This window comes from Poecilia mexicana, unplaced genomic scaffold (assembly GCF_051168715.1).
Source record: "Poecilia mexicana isolate PSO_F unplaced genomic scaffold, ASM5116871v1 scaffold_12, whole genome shotgun sequence".
Taxonomy (NCBI): Eukaryota; Metazoa; Chordata; class Actinopteri; order Cyprinodontiformes; family Poeciliidae; genus Poecilia; species Poecilia mexicana.
Window position 1 is genome coordinate 26,097,144 of NW_028263381.1, and position 17,629 is coordinate 26,114,772.

At 41.0% G+C, this 17,629-nt stretch overlaps 3 protein-coding genes across 3 annotated transcripts in view; 1 reads left to right on the forward strand and 2 right to left on the reverse strand.

Moving 5' to 3' along the window:
* Positions 1-264: 264 nt before the first annotated feature.
* Positions 265-3,491, reverse strand: LOC106907298 (tripartite motif-containing protein 16-like). The gene is made up of 2 exons (XM_014972917.2): positions 3,127-3,491; positions 265-2,377 (listed from the first exon to the last, which is right to left on the reverse strand). The coding sequence occupies exons 1-2, from the start codon at positions 3,401-3,403 to the stop codon at positions 1,008-1,010; spliced, it is 1,647 nt and encodes a 548-aa protein (XP_014828403.2). The 5' UTR covers positions 3,404-3,491; the 3' UTR covers positions 265-1,007.
* A 588-nt stretch (positions 3,492-4,079) lies between these two features.
* txnl1 (thioredoxin-like 1) lies at positions 4,080-8,682 on the reverse strand. Its single transcript, XM_014972906.2, has 8 exons — positions 8,409-8,682; positions 7,058-7,154; positions 6,649-6,822; positions 5,232-5,354; positions 5,089-5,158; positions 4,849-5,021; positions 4,483-4,587; positions 4,080-4,316 (listed from the first exon to the last, which is right to left on the reverse strand). Exons 1-8 carry the CDS (start codon positions 8,504-8,506, stop codon positions 4,287-4,289), a joined length of 870 nt encoding a protein of 289 aa, XP_014828392.1. The 5' UTR covers positions 8,507-8,682; the 3' UTR covers positions 4,080-4,286.
* An 80-nt stretch (positions 8,683-8,762) lies between these two features.
* rab27b (RAB27B, member RAS oncogene family) overlaps positions 8,763-17,629 on the forward strand; it is a 33,844-nt gene continuing 24,977 nt past the window's right edge. The window contains exons 1-2 of the mRNA XM_014972907.2: positions 8,763-8,808; positions 9,933-10,243. The gene's annotated coding sequence lies outside the window, so the exon portion shown is untranslated. The remainder of the gene's footprint in view (positions 8,809-9,932; positions 10,244-17,629) is intronic.

Consider the following 17,629-nt stretch of genomic DNA (forward strand, 5'->3'; position numbering starts at 1 on the left):
GCATTCAATTGACATGTAAAGTCGGAAATTTACATGGCAATTGTAAATTTCCGACTTTCCGTTTAAATTTCCGTCACCTGGATCCATCCCAGTATGACTGTTAATAAATGACAGAAAATGTTGGTCATTTTCTACAGAGCTACAAGTACCATGTTACAAATTACAGTTATAAGATAATTTTACACAGAGCTTGCTGAAAATAAGCTTTATAAGTGATAAGGTAATAAAACACACCAGAGCTAAGCAACAGGCCAGACATTAACATTTAAGATTTAACCCACATTTATTGCAATTAGAGACATTTAAAAGTGCAATGTAAACAATGTCATTCACTTAAAGCAGAAATAAGCAGGTTTAATGTTTTAATTTTAATCCAAAAATGTTTATGTCCACATAAATACAGAAAAAAATTACAGATTTGTCTATAAGGTTAATGTTTTTATATTTTTAAATAAACTACAGTTTATTATGTCTTATCAATGTTACATTGTAAATCTTATATTGTGTCAAATTTTGTTACATTATGTACATTTTCATTATATTGTTTTCATACCTCCATCTCATATCAGATCAAATTTTTTTACTGACTGCTGCTCTGGTTTTTCCAATTTCAGGTCCTATTTGTGGAAAAATAAACTAAAATGACTTTGTCCATTTAAAACAAACAAAAAAATAATTAAACTTTTCCAATGATTTAACATTTTTTCTGTCCATCCAACACATTTCAAAATATTTAGTAATAGAATATATTGATATCAAGGTGGAATATCCATGTGTTTTTATTTTTTCACTTACAGCACAATATTTCTGTAGTTTTGATCATTTAAGTGGACTCATGTAATAAACTGATGTCTTTCTGTGTTCAATATTTTGTGTTTAATTTGGTAACTTTTCTTCAGTTTTTCCTTGTATATTTCTTATTTCTTTACATGCTTATGTGTAAAAGAAATAGGAATGTAACTAATATTGTATATTTTTACTGATGCAGAACATAAAGGAGAATTATTTTAATCAAATAAATCCCAATCTGACCAAAGGTCCCAGATCTGAGCTGAGGCGCTGTCATATAAACCGAAGCCAGGACAGAGCGGTCGGGTGAACGTTGTCTGGACTCTGTGCAGGAGGCTCATGTTGTTGTCAGAGACGCTGTAGAAGGACAGAACACCTGCACTGTGATCCAGGTAAACTCCTATTCTGGATGAAAATGGACCCGAGACTGGAGTTCTGATCCAGTTGTGTCTAAATTCATAACTTTTATTGTAACACTGCAAAGCCCAGGACTTCTTATTGTTTCCTAACGCACTTTCATCACCTTTTCTGCTGATGTCTTTATATGAAACTGCTATAAAAACATCCCAGCGGTTAGATGAAGCTTTCCACTCCACCTCCCAGTAACAACGCCCAGTCAGACTTTCACTACACAAAATCTGGGGCCAGTATGAGAACTTATCTGGGTGATCCACAAGAATGCCATTTATTCTGTAAGAATAAGCCTTTAGTGGATAGTCACACCTGACACACATATTTGCGGTGTTTAAATCTAGTGTAAGGGGACAGGCGTACTGCAGGAACTCCCCTCTGGTCTGAGGCTCTGCCTGTGGAACCAGAACCTCCACGTCGGGTCCAGTCGGTGGAACTGGGCTCCATTCCTCGGTGAGCAGCTCCTCCAGTCTGTCTCTCAGCTCAGAAACCGTTTCCTCTGCGTCTCGTCTGAAGCTCTCAGGCTGAACGTCGGTGCGGGTCGGGTCAGAGGCCTCTCCGAGTCGGGCCAGCGAGCCGTAGTTCTGCAGAAAGCGGATGTGGTCACTGGTCTGCTGCAGCTCCTCCAACATGGCGGCTGTCCTCCTCAGACCCCTGATCTCCTCCTCCAGCGCCTCCTGCAGCTCCTTCACTTTGTTCACCTCAGATTCCTGCTGAGATCGGAGCTGCTGCTTCACGGCGGTGAAGATCTTCTCTGCGTTCCTCAGCGCCTCGTCAGCAGACTGATGGATGTCCTTCTCCACCTGCTGGAGCTTCTCCACCTCCTGCTGTCGGCCCTGGATCCTCCGCTGGACGTCCTGCCGACGCGCCGCCAGCTCCTTCTGCTTGTTGCTCATCTCTGCGGCGACGGAAAGCGTCTGGTGGCCTTTATGCTCGTCCATCAAGCAGAGGTAGCAGATGCAGCTCTGGTCGGTGCGGCAGAAGATCTTCATCACCTCGCTGTGCAGCGGGCAGACGCTGTCCTCCAGCTGCTGGGACGGCTCCACCAGCTTGTGCTTCTTCAGGGCGGAGATGGAGAAGTGAGGCTGGAGGTGCTGCTCACAGAACGACACCAGACACTGCAGGCACGACTTCACTGCTTTCTGCTTCTCCTCACTGCAGAAATCACACAACACATCTACAGAGACAACAGTTTGGATCAAGGTTAGCATAGTTAGCTAAAACTAAGGAAATAATAAAAACTGAAAGAGAAAACATTGGGGTACATAAAAACTCAAGAGTAGCACTATTTTTACTCAGGTAAAAGTAAATAGTAGCCATCCAAAAAATCTACCCAAGTACTGAGTAACGAAACAAATTATCAATCATTTTATATTTAAAAATTACATCATCAGACAGACCAAAATATTTTGGTATTTAAAGACGAAAAAAATATCAAAATCAGACAAAAGAAAATTTTTCCAAATCAGTTTCTTTCAATAAAATAACTTCTGAAGCTTTAACAAAAACTGCAGGTTTGTGTCTGTCTGGTGAATATTTAGTTAAAACATGTTTGTTTTTCATTCAGTGGGTAAAAAATACAGAAAATTTACTCAAAAGTAGCGATACTTCATAATAAAATTACTCAAGTAAAAGTACAGCGCAGTAAAAATACTCCTAAAAATGTCATTTAAAAAGTTACTCAAGTACATGTAGCTAGTTGCTACCCAACTCTGGTTGTAATGTAAATATAAGTCAGATGGGAACAAGGCGAGAGCTAGCTAGTGGCTTGTTTACTGTTGTCATAGCAACTGACTGACCAGATGACTCAAAGTTCACGGAGGTGTGACGTCACATGAGCCCATACTAGAAAACACTCTAAAACTAATTAAAACTAGTTGAATTACAGAAACAAAAAGTCACAATGGAACCCGGAGCTGCTCTCACCCTGGCTTGGCTCGTCCGGAGCCGCCGGCGGGCCGCCGCTCCTCCTCCTCTCCTCCACCAGGTCCGCCAGCACGGAGCTCCTCACCAGCACCGGCCTCGGGCTGAAGCTCTGCCTGCACTGCGGGCAGCTGGGGCTCTCCTCCGCGTCCCAGTACCTCCCGATGCAGGTCAGGCAGTAGCTGTGGCCGCAGGGAATCGTTGTAGGATCCTTCATGAGATCCAAGCAGATGGAGCAGCTGAGCTTTTCCTGCTCCAGTTTCAGGCCTGGCTGCGCCATTTCTGAGCTGCTTCCAGAGCCAGACACCAGGAAGAGGCAGAGCAGCAAGAGGAGGAGCGGGAATAGCGCCCTCTAGGCTTCACAGCCAGAGCTGGGGACGTGATTTACTTCAAATAGGACTTTTTTAATCAAGAAAAAAAGATACACGTTCATTTTTACTGTTTGGAGCGAAATATTTAGTTGCTGACTGAATATCTAATTTTGAGCCAAATAAGTCACTGAGCTAAATAGTTCATTTGAAAGCTAAATATTCAGTTTGGAGCTAAACATTTGGCTTGTTTGATATTTCATTTGAATCTAAATATTTTGTTTGCTGAGTTAGTATCTAGTTTGGAGCTAAATAGTTAGCAATCTAACTAGTTCATTTGTAAGCTAAACATTTAGTTTGCTAATTAACATTTGAGGTCTGAGCCTAATTTTCTTTAGTGCCTGTAAGTTGCTTCTGACTTTGTTTCTTGAAGAGCTAGTGGACTTTTTTCTATTACACTTTTTCCTTCCACTTAATTTTCCTATTAATATTCTTAAATACAGCACTTTGTGAACAACTAGCTCAGCTTCAGGGACCGGCTGCGGTTTATGATTGTGTAGCCATGACATTTATGTTTAAACTAACGTAATATTAAAATGTAAACATTAAAACTAGCTGTTTAAAACTGAAGCAACCTGGAAGCGCATGCCTTTGAAAACAGATTGTGTTTTATTTACAGCAATTTCAACAGAATTACAATATAAACGACTGACAGACGGAGCGCCCAGTGAGAGCAGCAGGAGGGACGCTGGAGGTCCGTTCTTCTTCTTCTTCTTCTTCTCCTCCTTTGGCAGAAGGAAAAACCCCTCGACTGTTTCTGCAGCCTCTCCTCCTCCTCTTCCTTCTCTTCCTCCCTCAGTGACTCTCTCCTTTCTTCCCGACAACCTGCAGGGTGAAAACATGAGCACGTCTCTGCTGAGCGGGCGGCTTTAACCCTCAATAAAAACAGGTTTGTTGCTCCGTATCGCAGCTTTGAGCCTCGATAAGAGCAGGTTTGTTGCTCCGTATCGCAGCTTTGAGCCTCGATAAGAGCAGGTTTGTTGCTCCGTACCCGTTTGAAGTCGTTCATGTTGGTGGCCTGCACCGGAGTGCCGATGAACGTCAGGTAGTTGATCTTTGTCGTTTCCTCGTTTCCTTGGTTTGACTTGACAAACAGCTGCAGAAGGAAAACAGGATGAGACACAGCATCAGGGTGTCCAAACTGCGGCTCGGGGGCCATTTACTGACCGCTCAGGAGCTTCATACTCCAGGAAATGGAGCTGATGCAGATGGAGTTTGTGTGAGATTTTCAAAAACAAACGTATTTATCAAACTGACCACTGTTCCTCCTACTGCTCTCCGTATCTGTAGTTTCTTTCTGTCCAGTAAACTCACCTGGTCGTATTTCGTTCATTTAACTTTCAGATGTTTTCCTCACCGTGACACTCTGGACGTTCTGAAACTTGACGTAGCGCAGCGGGATCAGCCCGTCGTCTTTGTAGTCTTCCTCTGACAGCTCCAGGGTCTGAGCAGCGTTACTCCGCTCAGCGTCGTCGAAGTCCATCGACCGAGGAAGGTTGATGAAGACCTTCAGGACCTTCGGGGCGCGGGCTGAGGCGAGACGACACCCGGTGAAGGAGGGTCGGGTTTTAAACGCCTCACCTTCAAAACAACTCACCTAAATCTGAACACTGCAGCTTCATGGAGAAAAGCTTCACCGGCTGGTTGAAGGCGATCGTTATCAGCAGCTGGAGAAGGAAACGGTTATCAGTGAAGCAAACAGGAAGTGTGAATCCCACGTCACTCGGGGTCAGAGGTCACCTGCTCGTCGCAGTCGGACTCCAGGCAGGACGAGTCTTTGATTAAGCAGTTGTCGAAGCCGCAGTCGTCGCTCTCGTTGAGACACTCGCAGCCGGCCTTGTTGACGAAGGGCATGAGGTCCATCTGAGCGGCAGACAGAGAGGTCAGAGGTCAGAGCGGGTCGAACCGGTCCCAGTCTCCTGAGAACATTCTTAACTGGTTACATTTGGATACAAACATAAAATCATGTTCCAACATGAAGACACAGCCTGACTTCACTTCAAACTTTTCTTGAGGAAAGGCTCGATCTTCCACAGCGTTTATTTCACTGCAGCTTTTATAACCATCTGCAGAATTTTCATTCGTATTTTCATTTCCTCTGGTTTATTTCTGATCATAGTCACTGAATATAATGAAGGGGCATCACTTAGAGTGTTTTCCACCAGACAGTCCGGTAGACTCGGTTCTATTAGAACCAGAACTCCATCATCTGCTCCACCTGCAGCTGCTGTGGTCAGTCAGTCGGTTCGATTGGAAATAAAAACTGAAACATTTGTTCCAATTTAAGCTGCTGCAGTTCTTTATCAAACCAACCAAACCCTCTGAGCAGCCTGTTCCCCTCCTGGCCTGTGGGGGCGCTGCACCAAGAACCACTGAAGGAAACGACACAAAAACCTCTGAAGACACTGAGAGCAACTTCCTGCTTCATCAGATGGAAACAAGATGGAGGAGTCAGATTTTAGCGGTTGGAGGATTTCTCTAGACCTTTCCATCACTAGGCTAACACGTTTGTTTTGGTTGTATTTACCCAGAATGCACTGCTCTATAGTCCACTTCCTGCTTTTGGAGCGGTCTCTGGTCCGCTTGGTGTTCACATATGCATTCAAACCAAACCAGAGTTCACTTCAACCGAACCCAGACCGAAGTCTGGAGGATCAGAGTTTATTTTTGTTTTGGTTTGATGAAACATTCAATCCATAATCGAACTGTAGTTCAGCTAAAGAGGACGGAACAGGCCTGCTGTGAATTCAGCATTAAACATTGTTACAAACACATTTTGGATTTAAATAGGGACCAGAATAATTTCCAGCGTTCTCCAGTCTCCCAGCAACCAGCTCTGCTGAGCAAGGGCGCAATTTGGAGGTGGCTGCACTTCTCTCCCTTGGGGAAGTGGCCCTTATTTTAACTGCTTTTGTTATAATCCCTTTGGCCAGCAGCTCTACAGAAAATCACTCTGATAAAATCACCAAACCTGAGCTTTTCATATTTCTATTCAGGCTATTTTTCACTCCAAGAAGCTGATTTTTCTTTCTGTGTGTCATTTTCCCAAACTCAGAACTCCAGTTTGGACAAAATGTGTAGCCTCAGATCACTGGTTCTAACTGGACAGGGAGTATTTCAGAACCAGGCCTGGACCCGTGCGGTGGGGTAAACTCACGTATCCCTTGGGAATGTCCGAGTCCTCGTTGTTTCCCGGGTCGTTCTCTGTGTGCTGTTTGATCTTCTCCTCCAGGCCCGCCGCGTCCGCCCCCTGGTACTGGTCCACCCGGACCCGGTTCCTGAAGAACAGGAAGGTGGGCGTCGCTGAGATGTTGTTGGCTCCCGCCGTCCCCTGAGGAAACAGAAAAACAACTTTTCTTTCAACCGACTTGAGATCTCAGTTTTAAAAACAGGATTAATGACGTCAGAGTTTTAGCAGGAAAATCACCTTCAGATCCAACATGTAGAACCTCAACTGGTTTAGTTTTAGACCAATTTATTCATTTTAAAACAACTTTGGATGAATGTTTGGGATCATACAGAAATAAAAGGCTTGATAACATTTAGATGAACGTGGAGATGTTTACCTGACAGACATGAACGTCGACCTCCAGGAAAACCACATGTGGGTATTTGTTGCTGAACATGTTAAAAGCCGGAGATATTCTGATGCACGGCCGACAGCTGAGGGAAGAGCAGAACATCAGAAAACTCTTCATCGTTCCCCTTCAGAGCCAAAAATAATCAATTCAGTTCATTTCTGGTCAGTTTGACAAAGTTATGGAAACTAATCTGTTTTAATCTGAGCTAGCAGGATGTAGATATGAACAGCAGGAGGAGGCAGAGTAAGAGTAGCACTACTTCAATATCATTTTACTCAAATAAAAGTAAAAAAGGATCCATCCCAGAAATTACTCAAGAGTAAAAAGGTATTTGGTAAAATGTCTACTCAACTACCAATTGATAAAATTATCATTTAATATTTAAAAATTACATCATCAGATCGACCAAAATATAAAGTTAAGTGGAATTTTTTGGTATTTTAAGGACCAAAATGACAATAATTCAAATATGACAAAAAAACAGTTTATTCGACAAAAACTGCATGTCTGGTGATACTTTGGTTAAAACTTGTTTGTTTTTCATTCAGTGGGCAGAAAATCCAAAAATTCTATTCAAGTAAAAGTAAAAAACACAGAGTAGTAAAAATACTCCTGAAATTACATTTTTCAAAAACGTTACTGAAGTAAATATAATGGAGTTGATGTAACTAGTTACTACCCAACCCTGAATTAGAGGGAGCCCAGGGTGGAACCTGGAGGTACAAAGTGAAAAACCACTGCTTGTACATGAAATAGCGCCCCCTTCAGTTCCGGTGTGAAATGGTGCCGGTTCCAAGTATGGTAATGGTCTGACCAGATTCTGATCACTCAAAGGAGAAAAAGTACTGTAATAAACTTAACAGCTGCTGGAAAAGGTATTCAACCAATGATGTAGAAATTTATACGTCCAAACTATTTTAGTTTTAAAGTAGATCCAGTTAAGCTGGAAGCGTTTTAAGCCACATTACAGGTGGAAGAAGTTCTGAAACTAGGATTGATTTGACTATCCTCTTATAATGACAAACATAAAATAACATATACTGAAACAGCGTTACACTGTTCCGGTTATTGTTAATATATTTCTATATATTGCATCAGAACCCTGTGATTACAGCGGTGCTACACCTCAGCAGCTAACTTACTGCAATACTGCCAAGTCATTGTAAGCAGCAGAGCTAGTTAGCCTCCATCGGCTAACAGCAGTATGAATCTGGGAGAAAATCAGAGTTACTCCAGCATCCAGCTGGTTTTACTTTTTAAATCCTGGTCTTCCACGTCTACATGACCCACACACAGAGCCTCGGTAGCTGCAATCAGCCCGTGTGGAGAACCTTACCCAGCCATTGTGAACTTCACCACGGCTAGCCTGGAGCCGGCGGCCGCTAACTCCGGCTGGAAGTCCGGGTCGCTGCCGATCACTTTAACGCCAACCATGGTCCGGTTCTGGGCTGGGGTCCGAGCCTGATCCTCCGGGAGATGTTCAGAGCAGGAAACCGGGCAGCCTGGTGGGTTAAACGCTTTTGTTTTTAGCTTTCTGTCACAAAATTAGCTCAGCTGTACACCATAGGAACACAATGCAGCGTTAAGAATGGAGACTCCTGATTGGTCAATTCCTGACAGGAAAGGCGGAGTTTGTTCTTCTTCGTTGGTTCCTCATTCCTCTTTGCTGCCCTCATGTGGAAACAGAACATACAGTTTTCATTAAAACTTTCGACCAGTCAGGTCATTTGAGGCTGGTGGGTGTTTTTAAAACCTTTTTTGGTTCCGTCATCTACATTTATCTTTGACTGGAATTTATGTAGTTCATAATAATAATTAGAAAACTTCAAGATTTTTGTATGGGTCCTTTGGTGTGTTGCACTCATGATTATTATCTATATTTTGTTTCTTAGCTAGACTGTGTTTTTTTTTTTAATTTTAAACCCTATTAAGGATCCTTTAAAATTATTAAATAATAAATAAGCATAGAGTTTCTATGAGCTTTATTTTTGAAGCCAAACAGACCTGTTAGCTCAACTATGATTAGCCATTAGCTTGATTGCACTTAGGTGTTAGCTTCCCTCTGAGTTCCTAGTTGAAGACTTAGCCTGTCTCTAATGAATTGCTAGCTTGTCTCTGAGTAGCTGCTATCTACACTTAGCTTTAATGTGATTAACTGTTAGCTTAATTGTGAATAGTTAGCTTGTCTCCAAGTTGCTCCTTTTAAGACTTGAGTTAACTGTTAGCTTGTCTAATAAATCGCTAGCATGTCTCTGAGTAGCTAACATCTAGAGTTGGATTTATTGTTAGCTTCACTGTGATTATCTGTTTGATTGTAAGTAGTTAATTGTCTCTGAGCTGCAAGTAATAAGACTTAAATTAACTTCGCTTGACTTTAATTTTAAAAATACTTTGAATAGTTAATTGAGTTTACTGTCCTGTTTGATAACTAAGATTTACTGAAATTATTTTTTTTGATAAAGTGCCTCGAGATGATATTTTGTTAGTTGAAAACCTGAATTGAATTATTCTGATATTATTTGTATCATAGGTAATCAATCAATTAACCAAACCAAGTGACATCATTACACTTAAAAAATGTTGGTTATGTTTAATTTCTTATGGTTCAAAAGCAGCTATAAACAGCTGGGTTTTTCCCTTTTTTTTGGCTGTTTTTACAATTTTCAGGAAGTTTGTTTCAGGTTTGAGGTGCATCCTTCATGTTTGGTTCTGGTTTGTTCTGCAAAGTGAACCAGAACCAGATATGGAAAGACACACTGTGATGCTATTGTAGCAAACAATTGTGAAAAAATACTATTTCACACGGCCTCACGGTTAAAAACAAAAAATGAACTGTCCCTTTAAATCACCATGGAAACAGAGAAGCGCTTCTTTCGCTAAAGAGCTTGGAAATCCGAGGTTACGTGAAGACCTTGAATGCATCTTGAGCGTCGGTCCCCCACCCCTGAAGCGAGCGGGGCCACATCCGTCAGAGCCGCAGCTCTCTCGGAGGTTTTCATCCCGCACCGCCACCGTCCTCCGCCTGAACCCGGTTCCTCTGCGCGGATCCTCCCGTCCATCCGAACCGGGGAAGCGATGCGACGTCCCGGAGGAGAGAGCAGCGGAGACCAAGCGGCCAGGCAGCAGCGCACACCTGTGAGGAGCATCTGACTTAGTTTCCACTAAAGAAAGGTGAGCGGCAGAGAGAAAACTGGAGGTTTCTGGCTGTTTGTGTTTTTGGGTTCTGCTCGGCGACGCGTTCCGGTCGTGCCCAGCCCAGCATCAGTGACTGGCAGGCGGGATGAGTCATAGCCTGAGCGGCGCTGCTGCTGCTGGAGGAGCGGAGCTCCGCAGCCTGAGCGGCTTCATTATCAGCTGCTGCTTCACATGCAAAGCGCAGCCAGCGGCTCACAGTTTGCATGAAGTGTGGGAGGCAGAGATCCACAGATCACACACGAAACAGAAATGTTCAGTTTGTGTTGCGCATCTAACTTGGAATCTACATTTAATGAAACTTTTTCAAACATGGATGCATATAAATACTTTCACATGGGAAGAAGACAAGGCAGGCAGTGCTATTTATTCCAGTAGCTGTAAATAAGCATATAAAGGAAAGTTAGGTGGAAGGAAAAAGTCTGTTCCTCGGTATGTTTTAGATCCAACAGGCTTCAGCAGATAGAGTAGAATATACTTTATTGATCTCAAAGGGGAAAATTGATTATTTGTTGACAAGGTGATAAATGTTAGCAAAGACAAACATACAATATAAAATTTCTATAAACCAAACTGCAGGTGCATCTTAATACTTTCAGAACCAGGAAATGCAATTTTTAAAGAAGCAGTTTGTTCCTGTAGCTGCATCTAAGCTTTTGAAAAGACAATTAAAAGGAAAGAAAAAGTGTTTACAGTGATGTATTTGTGTGAAGCAGTCCTGTTCCACGTTGTTCTGCGATGTTCCATGTTCATATTGATGCGTCATTATTAACAAGCTGCAGCAGATCCAGATCTCAGATGTTTGAGTCGTTTTCATTCATGTTGAAAATCTAAAATACGAAGAATTAATGAACAACAAAATGATTCCTGGATGTTTGAAATCAAACAGCAGGCGCCTACAGATAAATTAGAATATCACTGAACAGTTAATTAGTTCAGTAAAGAAGCCCACTGTTCAGAAAGCTTTCTCCAGGCATTTTAATGGAAAGTTGAGTGGAAGGCAAACAACTGAAACAACTTTGTTTCCTGGTGGTCATAAATGGAACTGCAGGTGCATCTAAATCAATCAGAAAATAATTTAATAGTTAATTAGTTCAGTAATTCAGTGCAAAAAGTCATAAAAAGGTTTTGGTTCATTTTTTATGATTTTTTTGTGTGAATTGTCTCAGAAGTCGTTGCAACGTTGACGCTACTTTCTCACATCAAACGAAACTCGTTGGTGTTTTCTTTATCCAGCTGTCCTGTCGTGACCTTTAACCTTTCAACCTGCTGAGTCGCTCGGTGATAATCTGGCGCTGCGAGCGTCCGAGGCGTTTTGCAGACCTTTAGCTCTGTTTCAGATCAGGCTGTTGCCGTGGCAACGCGTTTAAAAACCAGAGGCTCCCGTCCCGTTGGAGGTTTTTATCGTCGGGCGTTTGGCTCTGATGATCCTGGGTGACCTTTAGGCTGGAGGACGTGACCTTTCCCTCAGTCTGACTCCGCCTCCTGCGGAGTATTGACCAGGAGCAGCGGGGCGCGTTAAGACGGAGGACAGCCTCACCGGGTTTCCTGCAGCGAGGATCTGGCAGCAGAGCCGCGATTTAGTTAAAGAGAAACTGATTGGCAGAGAAAACGAGTCTCCATCCAAAAAACCAAAAACACTTCCTGATCTAATCATCTCAACTCATGGAATTAATTTACATCAGTTAAAAACTGGAATGTTGACAAACTTGGTGAGAATTTATTGGGATTTGTTCAATAAATTTCTCAGAAATATAAATATCTGAAAAGTGTGGCATGTTTTTGCTGCTCTAGTTCAGTCAGCTGGGATGGAGAACGTCTGAACATTCATTTTCAGTGCATACCATATATTACTTTGACTAGGCCATTTTAACCTGTGATTCTGCTTTTCTCCAATGCTGTCCTTGGGTTTCCACATTTCAGAGGGCGGCCATCTTGTTTGACATGCATACTTTACAGCTTCTGTTTATTTAGACTTTGAATTCAGGTCAACTCTACACTGAATATATAAAGTTACCATGATAAGAAAGCAACCAAAAAACAACATAAATGGGAAGTATTGTGAAAAAATGAGATTTTACTTTTAGGCTCTGTGCTGCATCCCACTGCCACTCTGCAGGGACCAGATGATTTTTGTCAGTTATCTCTATTTATCACAGCAGCTGCATTTCCGTTACAAACATGCTCAAAACTCTGACAATATTCCACTGATGTTGAAAAAACTGAACTTTGCAATTGCTTATTTAGATTGGGTTGTTTATTTAGATAAGAGACACAATGTAAATAAGTTTATTTACATAATTAAAAACATGCAGCGCCATCATAATCCAACCACTTCCTGTTTGTCTTCTTTGTCGTTTCCATCAGTAGTAACATCCTGTCATTGATCATGTGACTCGTTTGATGCGTTTCTACTGCATTTTTGCAAAATACACAAATCCAAGTAAAACTAAGATGAGCTGGAAAACCACCTCATGTTGGAGCAAAAGGTTTTTATTGAAAAACAATCGTTTTTCTAAATCAATGTGTTTCTTTTAAATGAATTTAATTTGTGTAATTTCACAGTGAATAGAAAAGCAGCTGGTGAGCCTCTGGTTTCCTCTCAGACCCGTTGTTTTGTTCTGGTTCTGTTTGTTGTTTGGGTCCAGGTTGATCATGTTGAGGTTAACAGCAACGTGTTTCTGAGCCGCTCAGTCTTTCTCACCTTCAGCTGGGAGGAAACAAGGAAACCTGAAAAGCCTCGACTTATTTCCAGCGGAGCCATGTAGAGCGAGTGTGCAGTAATGGACGCAGTTTGGGAATGAAAAGCAAATGAAACGGTTTTATCTGTGAAGAGAAGGAGCAGATAATCCTGGTGGTTCTGAAGCTCTGAAAGCTTTAAAAGATCAATAACGACGGCGATGATTCGGACAGTAAATCAGTTTAGCATCACATTCTGTCGGCACTGCTGCCGCTTTTATTCCTGCTCATAAATATCAGGATTACAGCGATTTATGATGGACGTTGATTTATTAACAGCAGGAGAATCCTGTGATGTCCAAACATCAAGCTAATCTATATATGAGGGAATATCTGATGTTATTATAGGTATTTTCAATCTGATATCAATATTTTCCATATATAAAATAAAACCCTCCAGTCTAGAAGTGGAAATAACATAATGGGATCAGTCAGAAAACATTACAGAATAATTGGAAAATGCCAGAAATAATAAAATAAAAACTAATTGTGTTTTAACGGTTATGTGTTTTTGATTCTTCGGAGCCAAACTTGAAGTTGAACAATAAATCTGATGAGCTGCTCAGTCATGGTTTGTATTTAGTGGAGCAGATAATTGAATGTTTCAGAAACATCTTTCACATGCAGATAAAAGGATCTAACCTGGTACAGATGCTCCAAGGAGAAGTGAAAAAAAAAACATTAGCCAATGAAAAATTCAAGATGGCCGCCGTGGTCATCAAGGAAGCTAATGATTGAAATAAAATCCCAATAAGATGAATCTGTTTGGTGTCAGATAATTTAAATCATAGGAATCATAAACATTTTCTTGATGTTTCCTTTATCTGGTGGGAAATGGCCGTCATGTGTTGGTTGTTTGCACTACAACCACACAGCTAACCACAAAGTTTGGTTCACTAACCACTAATCGTTAAACATATTAGCTAAACTAATGCTAATCTGCTAAATACATACAAATGACCAGAAGCTAGCGCTAAACCATAAAACACATTAAAACATTTGCTTGGTCCGATAATAAACACAAAAACTCACTGGAAGCTAACAGTAAACTGCTAAACAAATAGAAAAATTAACGGAAACTAATGCTAACCTGCTAACACACATAAAAGAATTAATGCTGAACCGCAAAACCCGTAAAATAATTGTGGAAGATAATTGTAAGCACACAGACATGACCGGAAACTAACTCTACACTGCAAAACACATAAAATAGTTTATGGAAGTTAATGAAGAACCGCAAAACACAGAAAAATTAGCAGAAGCTAATGCTAAACTGCTAAACATTTTTTTAAATTTTGCAAAGCTAACGCTAACCATTAAGTCTCTCGTCTGTGTCGTCCATCTTCTTCTACTTCCAGTTCACTAATTATATGAGACTCACAAATATAAATATTATTATTCTGGAAAATATGATTTAGTCCAATAACTATTTGCTGTTTCCTTCCTAAATGCACCTGGTTCTTTTGTAGCAATAGAGCTGGTGAGGAAAATGTGTGATGGTTGCAGAAACCTGTGCTGATTTACTTCACCTGATTTATTGTCGGGTTTCGCTCAAATGGCAAATGTCAAGCCAACAGCGACTCTCTCCATCACGGCAGGAAACTGTCCAGCTTCCAGTGAAATGGAAAACAATCTTCACATGTCGGGTAATTTGTGTCTGCAATAAATGGAGGCAGCAGAAATAAATTGCAGCTCATCAATAATTGAATGCAACAGGCAGCAGCGGCTGCAGGACCTCAGTGACGTCACATGGGGAAACATGCATATGGAGCCAAACAGCAGAACATTGTGAAGCTCAGCTCATGTCTGGATTCCTGGAAACCAACTGATGCTGTGATAAATCATGTGACCTTCCAGCTGGTTTGGAAGAAATAAACAAGACTGAGGTTATCAACGAGACGAAGAACTGCAACTTCCAACAACATCAAACAAATGTAGAAGTTCTTCTGCGAGATTCTGGAAGGTGATCCAGAAGGAGATGTAGTTTGTTTTCCCACCTGATCGTCCAGCAGAGTCGGTTCGATTGGAAATAAAAACTGAAACATTTGTTCCAATTTAAGCTGCTGCAGTTCTTTATCAGACCAACCAAAACCTCTGAGCAGCCTGTTCCCCTCCTGACCTGTGGGGGCGCTGCACCAACAACCACTGAAGGAAACGACACAAAAACTTCTGAAGACACTGAGAGCAACTTCCTTCTTCACCAGATGGAAACAAGATGGAGGCGTCAGATTTTAGCGGTTGGAGGATTTCTCTTTAGGCTACGAGTCATTTCTCCTGGTAGCGCTAGGCTAGCATGTTAGCTTTGGTTGTATTTACCCAGAATGCCCTGGGCTATAGTCCACTTCCTGCTTTGGTGCGGTCTCTGATCTGGTTGGCGTTCACATGTGCATTTAAACAGAACCAGAGTTCACTTCGACCGAGGTTTGGAGGACCAGAGTTTGGGTTTTTGGTTCGGTTATTGATTCACGCTTCCCCAAACGAACCCGACTTTCCAGACAAACGGACTGAACAGGGCTGGAGGGAATGCAGCTTTAATCTCTTGTATTAGTTGTTGAACTTTTCTGTCAGCCAAACATTTGAGTCTCTTCATGCGATGTGTAACTCGTTGAGGCTAGTTGCTAGTAAAGCCTTGCTAAGTAGCTAGCTAGCTTTATTGTGTCTATCATTGGTTGTTAGCTTCTGATAGCAATGGTCTGTATGCTCCAGTTAATGATTAATTGTTTGATAAATTAATTGATTGATCGTGATTAATCAGATTATTGATCGTGATTAATCATTTCACCTCTAATCCAATCTAATCTGGGATGGCCGTCCAAACGCTCTGACTTCAATCTTACTGAACATTTGTGGCTTATATTTAAAATCCAAGTCCATTTAGATTAAATGTACCATTTTTTCCAAATATCCAGTCAGAATGACGCCAGAAACCGTTTAAAACCTGAATTCTTCCTACTTTCTTTTATTTTTGAACCAGAAAGCATTGCAGAGTTTTTCCCAGAAATCCTCTGGCTTCTCATCAAAACGGCTTAGATTTCAAAATAAAGTAACTTCCTTTAAATTTCCAGAACAGGTTTCCATGTTGGATGGTGTTTCTGTTTTCAGAGTATCAAAGTCTAAATTTCTGCCACATGATCCTCATTAGGACTGAATGTTTCCTCTGAGCGTCGCCTCGCTGCTGATTTCTCACGTGATACGAAGATGCTCACGAAGCCTCACTTCCTTCCTCCCAGCGGTAGCCATAGCAACCAGGCTAACTTCTTGTTTCTGCATTTCATTCCCTGGAAAAAAAATAATATACATTTCAATTTGAATTGGCGAGAAAATATCAGTAGAAAAAATTCATTTTAATTTTGATTTGCTAGATTTTCAGCGTCAGGTTGAAAATATTCCTCAGTTCAGACATTCACTACGTCAACCTGATGGTTTGAGGTTTTTTATCGCTTACAGTCAATAAACTCTTCGATGTTTTCATGGTTCAACCTGACGGCTTTCGCTGTGCAGCAAACCTTTTCTCCTCTTATCCTCTGTCTGCTGGCGTTTGGCCTAACGAGGGTGAGAGAGACGGACATGTTGAGGGAGGAGGAGAGACCAGTTGCCTGGTGACGGAGGAGGCGAAGGTGAAGAAGGAGGAAAACGAGGAGGAGGAGGAGGAAGAGGTGAAGAGTTGTTTTCCGATAGCAAAGAGTTTCTGATCACGATCTGCTGATTTAAGCCGGTCAGGATCTGTTTATTTGAACAACATCCAGTTATTTCTGTAATAATTAACATTAGAAAAAGGAAAAACTCTTCAGATGATCGACATCTGCACATTTATCACAGTAACAATATTTTCAAAAAACAGTCAGAACTGCAATAAATTTAATTTATGTGATGAAATGTAAAATATTTTATAAGGACATTAAAAGTGAAGAATAAAACTATAAACATAACTACATTCAGTTTTCTCAGTAAAAACATCGACATTAAATGTCAGATTTAATTTTATTCTAGTTTCTGAATGATCTGTTCAGATTTTTAATTTATTGATTATCATCCAACCTTTCCGTTTCTCTTGCAGCTTGTAAATTTTTAACATTTTTATTAATCTTATTTGAAGCTCTGATTACAACCAAATTTTAACATAAAATAGATCCAGTTACATAAACCTTCAGTGTTAATCGCCTTTAATTATTAAATTAATTGAAGTGTTTAAATGAATCTTCATGTAATTTTAACCTCCTAATGAAGCTGTGAGTCTTTGTCTTGTTTCCTCTTTTTAAACTTTTTTCCATCTCTCCTCTGTAATGTGGTTTTCTGCTGGTCAGTTTCTGGGGATTTTCATGCACCAGTTGTCCTGAAAGTGAAGATCTGCTCTGTAAACAAACACAAAGCAGAGATCGACGCTGCGGGGACGTTAGCAAAGCTTCATTATCTGCACTCAGAAGCAAATCATAGGGAATAAAATCCAGATAAAATCAATAAATTAAAAAACTAAAGTTTAATATTGATACATTTGAGCACCAAGCATTAGATAAAACTAAAATAATCTAAAGCAGCATTTTTTAAAAATCTGGATCAGACCTGCGATTTTTCTTAATATCACCTGTTTGCTTTCTGAATGTATTTTTAATTATTAATATTTAAAAA